At 58.1% G+C, this 14,807-nt stretch overlaps 1 protein-coding gene across 7 annotated transcripts in view; it reads right to left on the bottom strand.

Annotated features, from left to right (window-relative positions):
* Positions 1–1,145: 1,145 nt before the first annotated feature.
* Positions 1,146–14,807, bottom strand: part of ARHGEF18 (Rho/Rac guanine nucleotide exchange factor 18) — a 101,015-nt gene continuing 87,353 nt past the window's right edge. For all 7 annotated transcript variants that reach the window (XM_061422259.1, XM_061422258.1, XM_061422262.1 and 4 more), the window contains 12 exons: positions 12,652–12,728; positions 11,157–11,335; positions 10,086–10,177; positions 7,639–7,821; positions 6,442–6,531; positions 6,021–6,145; positions 5,326–5,382; positions 5,181–5,228; positions 4,592–5,062; positions 3,909–4,227; positions 3,173–3,289; positions 1,146–3,087 (listed from right to left, as the gene is read on the bottom strand). In XM_061422259.1, coding sequence (XP_061278243.1) covers positions 2,933–3,087; positions 3,173–3,289; positions 3,909–4,227; positions 4,592–5,062; positions 5,181–5,228; positions 5,326–5,382; positions 6,021–6,145; positions 6,442–6,531; positions 7,639–7,821; positions 10,086–10,177; positions 11,157–11,335; positions 12,652–12,728 — 1,913 coding nt within the window. In that variant the 3' untranslated portion in view covers positions 1,146–2,932. The remainder of the gene's footprint in view (positions 3,088–3,172; positions 3,290–3,908; positions 4,228–4,591; positions 5,063–5,180; positions 5,229–5,325; positions 5,383–6,020; positions 6,146–6,441; positions 6,532–7,638; positions 7,822–10,085; positions 10,178–11,156; positions 11,336–12,651; positions 12,729–14,807) is intronic.

Raw genomic sequence — 14,807 nt, 5'->3', positions numbered from 1 at the left:
GGTGATATTGGCAGGTGGTGGGCGGCCCACGCCTGCCCCTCACTCACTGGCCCCTGGAAGAGCCAATGAAGGGTCGTGTTTACAGGCCCTGAAGCCTGTGGTTTCAGCCATGTTTTGTTCTTTTACAAAGAAGGTACGTGGTGGGCAACAGCTGGGGTGTGGGGCTGCTCAGGGTCTCACAGGACACAAGGACCCCACCTGGCCTCCAGCTGAGCCCCTGCCCCGTCCATCTGGGGTGCTCCCTCTGGGTTAGGAGGCTGGGCCAGGTCACTCTCCCCCTTCCCTCTGCCTTCCAGGCACCCAGAGGACCTGTGAGATCAGGGTGGGGGTCAGAGTGGCACCTGCCTGTCTGAAGACTCTGAGTTAACACCTGCAAGGCAGCGTGCTTGCCAGGGAACCACGTGAACACCTGTGTGTGTGATGCGGCAGGTCACAGGTACCCCAGGGGCTGGCATCCCCGAGGGCCTGGGCAGCAGGGCTGGGATACAGCTGCTGGCACTGCCAGTCATGTGGCTGTGCCCCCTGCCCGGTGCCCTTCCCTGGGCTGGCAGGTCAGTTAGAGGTTGGGGTCAAACAAGATGATGATTCCAGGGGACCAAGCCCCAGGGGCATAGACAGCTTTTTCTTGGGATGTGGGGGAGCATGTGTGTGGCAAATTAGGCTCCTTTGAGGAGGGAGATTGACAGGTCCAGAAGCCAGTAGGGTCCCCCCTCGTCGAGGAGGCTGACATCCCAGGACCATGGTGCGGGGGGCAGCCTAAATGGGTGGGGACCCATGCGCTGGGGGGCCACCTCAGCACTGCCACTGCCTCCAGCCTTGACTGTCCAGGTGGAATCCAGAGCAGGCTGCCTGGCCTGGGTTGTCTGTGCGGTCTATCCCGTCACTAGTCGGAGCTGATGCCAAGTGGGACTGGGGGTGAGGGCTGTTACTGGCCTGGGACATGTCCCTGCCTCCCTACACTCCCCGCCAGGAGAAGTGGAGAATCACAGTCTGGTCATCAAGCAGGCCTTGGGCCTGGTGTCCAGGGCTCCCCAGGGTCCTAGCAAAACAGAGGGTCTGAGTGCTGTTGCCCCCGCCACGCAGACTGCAGCACTGAAGTTTGGGCAGGTTGTCCTAGAACAAAACCCCAAAGAAAGTGACTCCGGTCCGCTCCCCCTAGACACGTTTATTGCAAGAGTCAGGTCTTAAGTTCTAGAGCAGTTCAGACATAACCCCCAGTGAGGAGATGCTGCTATCATTGTAAAAAATGATCGTCGGGTTGACTAAGGTCATGGTCACAATTAACGAAGATGTGCACAGACCCCACCGAAGTAGGAATGTTTGCTCAACTCCTAACTTTACAAACGAGACTGGGCTGTACCTGGGAGTGGCCTCGGGGTCCTGGTGGGACGGGCCCATGGTGCTGCCCCGATGCAGGCACCACCTGGAAGCCTCTGTGGCCGATTCCCACCACTTGGCGTTGAACTTATCCCTGCAGGAATCCCCTGGGTGGGTGAGAGGATCCTGTGGGTGGGGGCACGGGGCCCAGGAATGTCCTCTTCACGACAGGACAGGAATGTAAAGTCAGCTTTTCTAAAGTGCTCCGATGCGTCTCAGGACCAAACACAGTGGTTACAGACGTGGCATGGGTGGCCGGACGTGTCCCGGGGAGGGGGCCACTGCTCCTCTGGAGCACTCCAGGACTGCGGTCAGTTCCTTGTCACTGTGGGCCATGGTGCCCAAGCTCCTGCTCCACCCCAGACCCTGCCTTCCCACCAATGCTTGGCGGGATACTGGGTTCTGCAGGGGCGTCTGGGGTGCAGGAAAAGGCTGGACTGCTCCCTGGCCCCGAGCCTGCACTTGGCCAGAGCTGGAATGTGGGTGTGCCCACTGTCACGCGCGGCACCACCCCAACAACTGCGGCTGCACCACGAGGCTGGACCAGTGGTCCTTGCCCTCCTCTGGGGGACTGATGACAACCTGCGACAGCTCACTGGACGTGAGGTGCCTGTGAGGCGGCTATCTGTGCACTCGCTGCCAACAGTGACTGCCCAGGCCACACTGGTCCCTTCCAAGTTCTGCTCCCACTGCTCTGTGTCACCTCAGTATCTGCCCATCCACTGGAGATGCCAGCTGGGGGCCACCTCATGGGGAAGGAGGACTCTCCATCCAGGGCTGGGACCCTCAGGCATGCGCCAGCCCTGGTGGAAGCCCTGGGCTTGGCTTCCCAGGCATTCAGTCTGGGAGGCGCTTTGGGAAAGCACCAACTTCGACAAGAGTGGGTTTTAAAAACCTCCACCAGATTAAAATGAGCGGTGGTCTGTCCCCTCCCGGTCAGCCCCTTTCAGGATGAAATTCCGAACCTGCAGGACATACCTGCATGCCATGGGCCAACCCCTTCAGCCACCCTGCCTGCCCTGTGGCCCTCTGTCCTGGGTGAACTGTGTGCCACCCCTGGGTGGGGTCGCATCCTGGCCTAGAAGTTCACCACAAACCCACTCGTGTCTCTGCTTTAGAAGTCATTTCGGCCTGATTCTGTGGACAGAGCCAACCCCATCAGGCCCCTTCTGGTGCCATTGTGGCTTGCTGCAGGGTCTCCTGGTGGCTCTGGTCACTACCTTGGAAAGATAGCCCAGAGTGGGACTCTCCTCTGCTGGAATGGGGTGCTATGATGGCAGATGGCAGCTCCAGTGGGTTAGCTTTGCTTCAGCCTTCCATTACAAACTTTCCTTTTCACGTTAAAAAAAAGGTTTACAAAGTTGCCCAGGCACCACTGCTAATCCTTCAGAGCGAGCAGCCTCAAGACAGCAGGCCAGCTCTGCCTGCCCCGTCCTGGCAGATGTCAGAGGAGGCCTGTGTGGGAAGGGGAGAGGGTGGGCTGGGGGTGGGGTGGGGCCACAGAGCATGAAGAGTGGGCGGTGCAGGGAGGGGTCTGCACCCCGAGCCATGCCCCCTAGAAGAAGATGACGTCTTCTTTGCCGGTTTCTTCCTTGTTGACTGGTGTGGAGGACGGGGCCCCGGGTGGAAAGGATGGCCCCCAGGTCTTGAGGGGGAGGGACTCGGTGGGGACATCGGCTGGGCCCGGGGTCGGGGCTGGAAGGCTGGGGTCTGGAAGAGAGACGGGGTGGTGGGTGTCCGCATCAGCCAGGCACTGTGGGTGCCAGGGGGTAGGGGGCTGGGCCGGCTGGCTCACCTTGGTGGGGCGTGGAGCTGGGCAGGACGGGACTCAGCGAGCGGCGGTTCCGAGAGGTGTTCTCTTCTTTGCCCATGAGCTTGTTGAGAAGCAGCGGCTGCCTCAGGTCAAACGAGGCTGAAAGAGGGTGGAAGATACTGGGGTCTGCAGTCTCGCTGCCAGTGCCAGAGCACCTGGACCTCGCCCCACTCCTCGCCCACACTTTCTCCAGTGCTGGTTCCCAGGGAGGGACGCCGCTCAGACAACAGGCCCCGAATTCACTGACAAAACCCAGAGCAGACACCCCTGGTGAACGAGGGGGGCCCCTGGACTCGTTCAATCTTCAGACAAGAGGTTCTGTGATGCTGCAGCCTGGGGTCCTGGGACCAGGGCCCTGTTCCCCAGGAGGGCCCCAGGGCCTTCTTACTGGGGAACACTGGCTCTGGGGCGAGGACTCAGTGGGGAGTAAGCAGTGTCAGTCACTGGCACACTTTCCCCCTCTGCACGGGGGTTTCCGAGGCCCGTTTCTGAATCACCAAGGTGCTCCCTTGTGTCTGATCCCAGTTTTGAGGGCCAAGGTGGGAACAGGAACTGAGTTCTGAAGTCTCTGGGGGTGGGTAGGTGGTTGTGTGTGCGTGGCGCAGGCCTCAGCGCCATCACCAGCTGGGGTTTCCTGCCGGTGTCTGGTCCAGAGGTAATGAGCCAGGAGGGCACCAGGTGAGGGGAGGGAAGGGGGTGCCAGGAAGTCCCGACTCACCCGAGCTGTCCCAGCGCTGGGAGCCCCGGTTCTTGCCTCCCTTGTCCTTTCCGCCCTTGGTGGAGGCTGCCAACTTGGTGGGAATCTGCTGCTGCACAGCTGCCTGCCTCTGGATCTGGTTGGTGGCACTCAGCAGCTGGATGGGCACTTCGCTCTTGGCCGGGGCGCTGTCCCTGCGGGCCACCTCGGGGCGCTCGGCGTACTCGGACCCCGCACTGGACACCAGCGAGGTGGGTCGGGGCCCTGGTGCTTTGGTCAGGGTCATGGATCCATCCAGCCCATTCCCATTGAAGCTGGGAGTGTGGCTTAGAGGCTGGGTCTGAAAAAGCCACAGAAGACACATCCCAACGCTGTTCCTGCTGGAAGCCCTTCTTGGGGTACTGAGGAGGGGCAGCGCCCTGCGGATCAGCACGGTGCCATGCACCAGCCCCCACACTTTGCAGGCTCCAGGGTGGAGGTGGGGTTTTGGAGGTTGGATGGAGCTGGCGTGCCTGCCCACCTCCCGGGCCCGGCATGGCTTAACCGAAGCCTCTTAGTTCGGAGGGTCCCATCTGGGCATAGAGTCTGGTGTAGGCCTGATGGAGTCAACATTCCTCCCTTGTCCCGAAAACACAGGCACGTACCCACCCACGCATGTGCACACTCAGGCTCTCAGGCACAGGCACCATTAGGCCGGTGCTCACCTCCGCCAGTGCCTCCGGCGGCAGCGCCCCAGGCGCTGTGTTCTGCTTCTTGAGCCGGCGCAGCATCTCTAGGCGCTCGCGCTCCCGCTCCACGGCGCGCTGGGCCTCGCGCAGCCGCTCCAGGTCATGCTGGTAGGCCTGGCGCTGGCGCTCCAGCTCCTCGCGCTCCTGGTTCAGCCGCTCCTGCAGCCGCAGCAACTCACTCTCACGCTGCTGCAGCCGCGCCGAGGCCTGGTCCAGCTCCCGGCGCTGCTGCTCCCGCTCGCGCTCCCAGCGTTGCTGCTCCAGCCGCAGCTGGCCCTGCAGCTTCTGCACGCCTGCCAGCTCCTCTCGCTGCTTCTCAAAGTTGCGCTGCCGCTCCTGTTCCAGCAGCAGGTTCCCGCGTGTTGACTGCAGCCGGAACTGCTTCTCGCGCTCCTGGATGGCTGCTTTCTGAATTTCCACGTAGCTGTCCTGCTGGGCGATGACCACCTGGGGGAGGGGAAGGGAGGGCCGGCTTTAGGAAGAGCCAGGCCATCCTCCAGCCCCCAGCCTTAACCTGAAGGAGGAGGGCACATGTGGCCCGCTGCGCTCCCCAAAGGCCCCGTACCTGGAGGCTGAGGAGCAGCTGGGACAGCGTCTGGATCCGCTGGACGAGCTGTGGAGAGAGGGACAGGGCCACTGGGCGCTGCAGGAAGCCCCGCTGGGTCCCAGGGAGTAGGTGTGGGGACGTGGACACACAAACCTTCACTTACCTCCAACTCCAGGACCGCAGGTGGGTGGGGGCCGGGGTCTGCACCTGGTGACTCTGCCTGGGGAGACAGCATCAACACATAGAGCCTTTACAGGCCAATCTGACTTGAGTGGGACCCACTTACTATTGATGAGACATCCCCTTAGCATGGGACTGGCCCCACCTCTGCTCATCTGACTTGTGCCAGCCTTGGTGTCTGGAGAATTAAGGGCGAAGGGTGGTTCCTGGGAGGTAGGAGGGTGCAGGGGTGTGGGCCCATGTGCGAGGCTCTTAGGAGCCCAGAGCTGGGACTCTGAGCCCAGTGCTTGGCAAGGGTGGGCCTTAGGAGCCAGAGAGAGGAACAGCCAGTGACGTCACATCCGTGGAAGGTGGACACCTGTGTAGACTGCCAGCTGGTGGTCCCCGCCTAGTACCTCTCACCTACTGATGAGGCCACTGCCCTGAGCGGGTCCCCTCCCCTGCCTCCTTCCTGTGCGCCTCCCACCCCGCCCTTCCTTGGGACTGCAGGAGGAACCCGCATGTCCTTTTGCACATTAATGATTAGTCACTGCCGAGTGGGGTAGCACTGGCTGCTATTTGCCCCAAGAGGGAAAAACCAGACAAACCAAACATAGGCTGTTCGGCCTCAGAGGATAATTATAGGGATATGGGCTGACTCTGTACTGAGCTCAGGCACATCCCAAGGAGGCAACGTACCACCTTTGAGGCTTCCTCGGGGGCCCCCTGGGTATCTCCAGGCCTCGAGTCCAGGCTGCTCACCAGGCCCTGCCAGTCTCGGGGGCTGAGGTCACTGCTGCACATGTTCTTCTGAAGACTGCCATCTGAAACCCCAAGCCAGGCGCGTGAGATGCCTCGGGTCCCACCTGCCCTGCTCCCCGCCCCACCTCATCCCCTGGCTGGGTAGGGAACCTGGGCCGCAGAAACTGGCTTGGGGGCTGCTGTCAGAACATGACTGACAAAACCCGGGAAGTTCCAGAAACCTGACCCTGGTGTTTACAGAAGGTCGAGGGAAGCAGCAGAGAGATGCTGAAGAGCAAATGCCCAGATGCCATGGAAAGGCACGCCCTCCCATGGTTGCCGAGCTCCGGGGTCCCCAGCAGGTGGCAGCACCATTTACCCTTGCCTGGGCTGCCTGCGCTGCCCCCGTCTTCTGCCTGGCAGTAGGCGTTGCCCAGCCGCCTGCAGATGAAACTCTGGATGTCTTCGACTGTGGAAGGAAGGGGATGGAGGGGAGCTGAGTCACCCTCTGGCTCCACCCTGGGCATTCAGAGCCAAATTCAGGGACCCAGGCAGAGGCCTCAAAGGGTGTCGGTTACCCACTATCCTGGGCACCCCCTGCACAGGTGCTGTGCCTAGGACATGCCAATCTACAGGAGAGGTGGGATCTCAGGGGACCATGGGGTGGGAGGTGGGGGGCCCTGGGCCTGGGAGGGAACTCAGCATGGCCACTACCTGTGTGCTGATGGTCACACAGATGGGCAGGAGACACAGGAGGTGGCCTCGAGGGGAGGGGGCAGGGGTGGTCACACAAGGTGCTTGAGGACACAAACTTTGGCCAGGTGAGGGGGTGGGGAGAATGTTCTAGGCTGAGGCACCAGACACGAGGGAGTTTCAGGGCCCAGGAACAGTGGTGACTACAGACATCGGAGACGGTGGCTTGGCTGGAGAGAGCAAGACTGAGTCCACATGGGACCCTTCCCGCCTTTTCCCTTCACTCTGATGGAAAGTTCTGGAGGGCAGGACCCTGTCTGTCTTGCCGGTTGATGGAAGAGCAGCCCTGGCTGTGCTGTCAGATTGGATAAGCACTGGCCGTCCTGCCCAGCAAAGCCCCTGGCCTGGCACAGGACTCAGCAGCCATGTGGAAGATGCTAGGGGCTCCACAAGGACCCTGATGGCTCTGGGAAGCAGGCCGCTTATCGGCCAGCACCCTTCAGCTACAGGGACCAGGAGCCCCTAAAATGACCCATCAAACTTGTATGTGTATCTTTTTCTGGGGAGAGCATCAGTGATCCACTTATCAGAAAGAGGAACCATCTCAGTCAATTTGAGATCCCCCCTGCCCAGCATGGGGCCTGGAGCTCAGCAGGCACTGGGAATGTTTATTGAGTGAATGTGAGATGGTGCTTGGAGTCTACATCGAGGGGCTGGCACCCAACTGGTCCAGGGACCTTCCAGCTCTAACAGAAGCGGGCAGAAGCACACGGGGATGGGGTGGCTGGTAGGCCACACAGGGCTGTGTGCCCGGCCTGGGGTCCCCTGGGAGGCCCCAGGAACGATGGGGCTGGGCTGCAGGGGTGGGCTGGTGGCTACTCACTCTCACTCATGGCTGACTTGAGAATCAGCTCGCCCTGCAGGTTCTCAGGGGGGTCCCCTCCCCGGAAGAGAAGCCGAGACAGGGCGAGGTCCTCGAGCCCGCTCATCTCGGCCATCTCCAGGTAGATCTGCTGCTTCTCACTCAGGCTCTGTGCAATCTGCTGGTCTTTCCTGTTCAGTCGCTCTGCAAGGTGGCCGTGAGGTGGTGGTAAGCCTCCTCTGGGGTGGTTTCCCCCAGGAACCGGCTGTCATGATGCCTCGCTGGGCCAGGAGGGCCTCCGGCGTTCCCACTGACCCTCATCCTGTCCTGGACCACTCCCTTCATCCAGAATTCCCGAGAGGCAGGCAAGGGTGTGGCCCTGCCTCCTGCTTGCTTCCCTCAATTATAAAAAGATCAAATATGGTGGGAGTGTGGGGCAGGGCCATAGCAGACTAAATTTATTAGTTTGGGACAAACCGAGAGCCTTTAAAGACTTAGTTTTCTAATCTTGAAAGCCTTCTTACAAGTCTCTGGGTTTTATACTTTTTAAATTTTTATTTCTGGCCACATTTCACAGCATGTGGGATCTTAGTTCCCTGACCAAGGATATCAACCCGAGTCCCCTGCAATGGAAGTGTGGAGTCTTAACCACTGAACCACCAGGGAAGTCCCTATAGCTTTTTTGCTGCTGTGACTATGACTTATTTTACTAGACTTTCTCACATGACTGCTAGTGTGTATATATATATATATATATATATATACACACATCCTATTTAGCTAAATTATTTAGTTCTCTTAACATTTCCAATAGTTTTCCAGTTGATTCTATCAGATTTCCTAGGCAGATAATCCTGTCACCTGCAAAAAATAATTCTGCCACCTCCCTTCCAATTGTGATTTTTTTTTCCATTTTCTTTTTGGCTGTGCAGAATGGCTTGTGGAAGCTTAGTTCCCCGACCAGGGATTGAACCTGTGCCTTTGGCAGTGAAAGTGTGGAGTCCTAACCACTGGATCACAAGGGAATTTCCGCAACTGTGATCTCTTACTTCAGAGTCTTCCCATTATTACCCTGGCTGGAAAGTCCAGGGTGGAGATACTAATGGTGGTGATGGTAGGGGAGGGGCCCTGTCTCGATCCTAGCTTTGATGGGAGGGTCCCTGACCTTCCAGTGTGAAGGATGAGATTGGCTTTCGGTCCAAGATGGGAAAGAAGAGTTCAGTGAAGAAGATACCGATTTCTAATCCACCACAACTCGTCAGGAATGGGTGACAACGAGACATTCCTGGATGACTCTGAGGTGTTTGTGGAGATGTGTCTGGGCAAGGCCTGTACTTTATTAATTACCCTTCGGCAGGAATACAAGAGTGAGGAGGGGGTGAAATGAGCAGTATGTTAGCATGATACTTTTGGGGTCAAGGGGATTTCCCCTTTCCTTTGAATAATTTTATTCCTGAATACCCTCCAACGTGCACCTCTCCTCACACAGAGAAATAAAATACACACTACCTAATTTTAGGTGCTTACTGCTTCCATGTTATCTAAGTTGAATATAAAGATCACGATAAGAACGGGAGAAGAGGGGAATTGACTGAGATCAAAAAGTACTTGGACTTATTTTTGGCAATGACCTCGCTGAAACTGCACAGGAAGCTGTGAAAACTGGGGAGGAAAATAAGCGTGATGTGGTCCAATGATAAGATGGAATATTATTCAGCTTTAAAAAAGAAAAGAGCCTGTTGCACGGATGAACCTTGAAAACATCATGCAGTGAGACAGACCCGTCACAAAGGGACAAATGTCCCTGTTGATAAGAGATGTGTGGAATAGCTAAATTCCCAGACAGACAGTAGGACAGAGGTTCCCAGGGTCTAGGGGTGGAGAAAGAGTGAGAGTGATGGCTAATGGGGATGGGGTTTCTTTTTGGGGTGATGAAAACAGCCTGAAACTGTCGGGACGGTTGCACCACCTTTTGATATAGACTAAAGCCACTGCATGGCATGTTGTGAATGGGTGACCTGTGTGGTATGTGGAATACAGTTCGATAACGTAGTTAAAAAAATATCCAGATGGAAGAGGAAGCCGGTGTGGCTGGTTGCAAAACCAGGATGGCCTGAATCCACTCGACTTTAGGAGGAGGCCGTGGGGGTCCCAGCTCTCACAGGGACCTGGAGGGTCTGACACACTTGACGTGGGATACCACGTCGAGTCCCTTCCTGAGCGAGGACCCCAGGAGGAACCCCAGAGCCCCCCAATCCCTTTCCCATACGCTCCCTGGAAGATCACTATCCCAGGGCAAGGGCCTGGGTTCAAGCCCTGGATGTGTGGGCAGGATCCGCTCCATGGCCAGCCCTCATGGGACAGAAGGGAACGGCCACCACTGGGCCCAGTAGGGCTCCCGGGGCCGTGTCACCAGGTGAGGGCTGGGTCATGGGTGTGGAGGTCGGACTGATTCCCTCCCCTCTCACCTTGGAAGTCCCTCAGCCTCACAGCACGCGTCTCGACCACCTTCTTTTCCTCTTCGGCCTCGCTGAAGGGCCCTTCCTCTTCGTCTGGGCAGCTGTAGGGAGAGGGGACGGATGGGTGAGTGCACTCCAGGGAGTGGCTGCCTCTGAGCTGGCAGAGGTCCACCTGGAGAAGCCACTGCAAAAAGCATCTCTGATGTGCTGAGAGATGTAGCTTGTTAGTGGCCAACCTTGAGGGGGAGACACAGCCATCAGCGTGCATCCAGTCTCCAAGTGTTGGGAAACCATCGGCCACACGTTTTAAATACCTGGACACTATTTGGGGCAATTCATTCCCTGGGGCCTCCCAGGCATGGGAGGCTGCCAGCCCAGCAGAGCTGAAGCTGAGCACTGAGGGCAGGCTGAGCAGACTAAGGGAAGCTCCTGGGTATAAAGAGAGGCAGCAGGCTGGGCATGGGGGCCAGACCCCCGGCCCCATCTGAGGACCATAAGCCAGGCATCACACGGAGCCACAGGGCTGGGGTCTGTGGTTGGAGGGGGAAGAACAGCCCCCTTTGTGGGAGGGAGACAGCCCACCAATACAGAAGATTAGAGCTGCCAACCCTGCATCCCTGTCCCAGAGACATGCAGTTAGTCATGTCGGAAGGAGCCCAGTGGGGCTGTCTGCCTGCCCTCAGATGAGGGGAGGGACAGAGCACCGAGGTGGAAGGAGAGGGAGGGGAAAAGCACAGGGGTCTCCCGCCTGCCTGCGAGCCCAGCACCTCACGGGCACTTCTAGGCATCTGCCAACTTGCCAGCTGCCGAAGCCAAGGGCTTCCCTGGTGGCTCAGTGGTAAAGAACCCGCCTGCCAATGCAGGAGATGGGGGTTCGATCCCTGGGTTGGGACGATGCCCTGGAGAAGGAAATGGCAACCCACTCCAGTATTCTTGCCTGGGAAATCCCACAGACAGAGGAGCCTGGTGGGCTGCAGTCCAGGGGGTTGCAAAGAGTCGTACAGGACTGAGTGACTGAGCAACAACAACAGAGCCGAGGGTGCAGCCATGGGGGGTGGGAAGGCCTGCCGGGCCCCTCACCTCTCCACGGCCCTCCGGATGTGGGCCATCCAGGTGTTCCTGTCTTCCTTCGAGCTGGTATAGATCTCGTACATCTCGGGCCCATGCAGGGAGGCACTGATCAGAAACATGGCTTTCTCCTCGTTGGCTACCTCCCTCACGATGAGCTTTTGCAGCGAGATGACGGGGCGCTTGGAGTCCTGCACAGGTGGGAGGGGAACAGGGAGGGTGACCCTGTACCTGCTGCTGCCCCACAGCTGTGGAACCGCGAGCTGGAGGGGAAGGGGACGGGGGTGGGGGCGTGCACCCCGCTTATCCTCCAATTCAAGGGAGAAAGGTTTTTCCATCTAGGGGAAAAAGGCACTATGGTGATGATATCCTCACATCATTTTTCATGTGTCTGTTCAATGTGCTTAAAAGATGTTTTATGATCGCTAATGCATGAATGCTGTACAAATCTCAGCAACATAACAGCTGGTGGTCTATGGTAACAAACACATCTTCCTCCCAAACCTGTGTCCCAAACAATCAGAGCCAAGCAGTATTCCCAATCTCTGGGCATCCCCCAAGAGGCAGTGCTCTGACCGACCAGTAAAAGGCACGCTTGTAACTGGTTGTTATGGGCTGAACTGGTCTCTAGCCGCCACTGACCCTAGCTAAATCCATATGCCGAGGTCCTAACCTCAGAAAACATGATGGTATATGGAGACAGAGTTGTTAAAGGGGTGACTAAGTTGAAGTGAGGGCTGAGGGGGGTGGCCCTGACCCAACAGGACTGGGGTCTTTCTGAGCAGAGGTGATGATCAGGATCCAGGCACACACAGAGGGTGGCCAGGTGGGGCACTTGGGGAGCAGCAGACATGGTGTCGCCCTCGTGGGAGTGAACACACAGCACGCATGACGCTTGCTGGGGTCATGGGCGTGACAGCGCAACCTACTTCTGGAAACTTCTTGAGAAGCCAGTTTAAGTCTCTGGGAAAGGGATGAGACTCCAGAGTTGAGTGACAAAGTCCCTCATCCTCTCCAGGGGGACTCAGCAGTGGGTATTCATGGGTCACCCAGGTGAGAGGGGGAAGAGGCCAACTCCCTGGTAGACGAGGGCCAGGTGGGGTGGATGGACCCCAGACTGACTCCGAGTCCTCCCCAGCGGGGAGCTCCTGCAATGTGGCTGTTCTAGGACCAGTGGGCCATGGGGCCAACGCAGCCACAGCTCACAGGATGGCGGCTGCCTGAGCCGCATCCTCAGGGGTGACCGGGCAGCCTTGGCATGACCCTGAGGCCCCCTCAAGCCACTGCACGGGACCTTGGTTTTGGCAAAGTCTATTCCTGCCTTGCTGGCACCTTCTGGCCCTGGGAGGGCCTGGGGCGACAGGCTAACATATGGGTGTGCTTCTCTAGCCACCATGCTCTCAGGCCACCCCCCTGCCCCAGCACTGAGGTAGCCCCCTGGTTGCTCCTGCCCCTCAGCTGCCTCCATGTGGGCAGGTTTTGAGTAGCGAAGGGACAGGACACGTACCACGGATGCAAAGACGTATTTCTGATCCTTTTCTTGGAGCAGCAGCAGCACATCTGTCAACAGGACTGCGAGGACGTCTAAAGGGAGAGCATGAAAAGAGATGTCTTTCAGGGTCCCCGTGGCCGTGTGGATCCTGCCAGGCAGACGGAAGCCCAGGTGGCCTCGGCCCTGTGGCGCTAAGTCGGTGCCATGATGCTTCTGCAGCAGCCCAGTGTCGGGGGGTGTCCCAGCTTCGACTTGACCCCTCCCCTCCCCTCTCCTGGTTTCAACATTTAACAGCGAACCCCTGGACCCTCGCATCCTGCCTCCTGCCACGGATATACTCTCGTCCCCAGGAGCCAGAGCTTCCTGGTGGTGGCAGGCTTGGAGCCCTGTCCCTGTGGAGACATCGTGAGGTGACCGCCAGGCAGAGCTGGTACACAGGGGTGCGAATCCTAAGCTGTGTTTCTAACAGCAGCACTAGCGCTGTGGGAAATGAAAACACCGCCTCCTCAGGGAGCTTGCTCAGGATACCCCACCCCAGTTAGATACCCTCCCCTTATGGAATTCTCCTGCACTGAAGCCTGCGGGGTTCCTCTGAAGCACCTACTGAGCTTTTCACTGTTTTCCTGTTTACTTCTCTCTGTCCACCGGCTGGAGCCCCACGGGGTAGGGCCTCGGCCACCTGCCTTGGTGCTGGGCACATAGTGGGTCTCAGTTGTAAACCGTATCTTCTCGCTGCTCACCTGCTCACATGGAGAACAGACACTTTCTGTCATCTGGCCACCTGTGACACTTCCCCAGAGATCTTTAAAGATGCTGAGGCCAAAGGACAGGTGATGGGTGTTTCCAGAGGCTCATGGAACGGACAGGACACTCAAGGATGAGCCCTGAGCTCTGGTTTGGAACAGCACAGCAGATCTCGAAAGGAGGGCTTGGAGCTCGCCCCAAGCAGCAGGGGTGACACCCACGTCGCATTCTCTACCCCCACTGGGGCCTGTTACTGTTGTTTAGAACTCTGAGGCCTCTGCTGAGTCAGGGAGTCATGATATGCTGGGTTTCTGCTCAGGAGTCGGTGACTCGCTGCGCCCTCTTCACCTGGTGGCCCTTGCTGTGTGCACCATACCACCTCCATCACTGGAGACAGAGGGCACCCCTGCAGCCACCTCCAGCTTGCTCCTGCTCTGATTCTCCACTCCTCCCGACTTGCTATATAACCATCCTTTAGCCATGAAGTGGTGGCTCTGTGTCAGCTGGTACCCACCACTCCAAAATGGTGCCACTGATCCAAGATAGCGTCCACCACTCGAACATTACACCCACCACTCCGAGGTGGTAACACTGATCCAAGATGTCACCCATCACTCCAAGATGGTGCCACCAATCCAAGATGGCACCCACCACTCCAAGATGGTACCACCGATCCAAGATGGCACCCACTACTCCAAGATGGTGCCACCGATCCAAGATGGCACCAACCACTCCAAGATGGTGCCACCGATCCAAGATGGCACCCACTACTCCAAGATGGTGTCACTGATCCAAGATGGCACCCACCACTCCAAGATGGTACCCACCACTCGAAGATGGCAGCCACCAATCCAAGATGGCACCCACCACTCCAAGATGGTGCCACCGATCCAAGATGGCACCCACCACTCCAAGATGGTGCCACCGATCCAAGATGGCACCCACCACTCCAAGATGGTGCCACCGATCCAAGATGGCACCCACCACTCCAAGATGGTGCCAACGATCCAAGATGACACCCACCACTCCAAGATGGTGCCACCGATCCAAGATGGCACCCACCACTCCAAGATGGTGCCACCGATCCAAGATGGCACCCACCACTCCAAGATGGTGCCACCGATCCAAGATGGCACCAACCACTCCAAGATGGTGCCACCGATCCAAGATGGCACCCACCACTCCAAGATGGTGCCACCGATCCAAGATGGCACCCACCACTCCAAGATGGTGCCACTGATCCAAGATGGCACCCACCACTCCAAGATGGTGCCACCGATCCAAGATGGCACCCACCACTCCAAGATGGCACCCACTACTCCAAGGTGGTGCCACTGATACAAGATGGCGCCACTAATGCAAGATGGCACCTACTACTCTAAAATGGTACCACCAACCCAGGATGACATTCACCAACCCAAGATGGT

The sequence above is a fragment of the Bos javanicus genome, chromosome 7 (assembly GCF_032452875.1).
Source record: "Bos javanicus breed banteng chromosome 7, ARS-OSU_banteng_1.0, whole genome shotgun sequence".
In the NCBI taxonomy this organism is placed as follows: domain Eukaryota; kingdom Metazoa; phylum Chordata; class Mammalia; order Artiodactyla; family Bovidae; genus Bos; species Bos javanicus.
The sequence above is the reverse complement of the archived record's forward strand: the minus strand, read 5'-3'. Positions and strand labels throughout refer to the sequence as shown.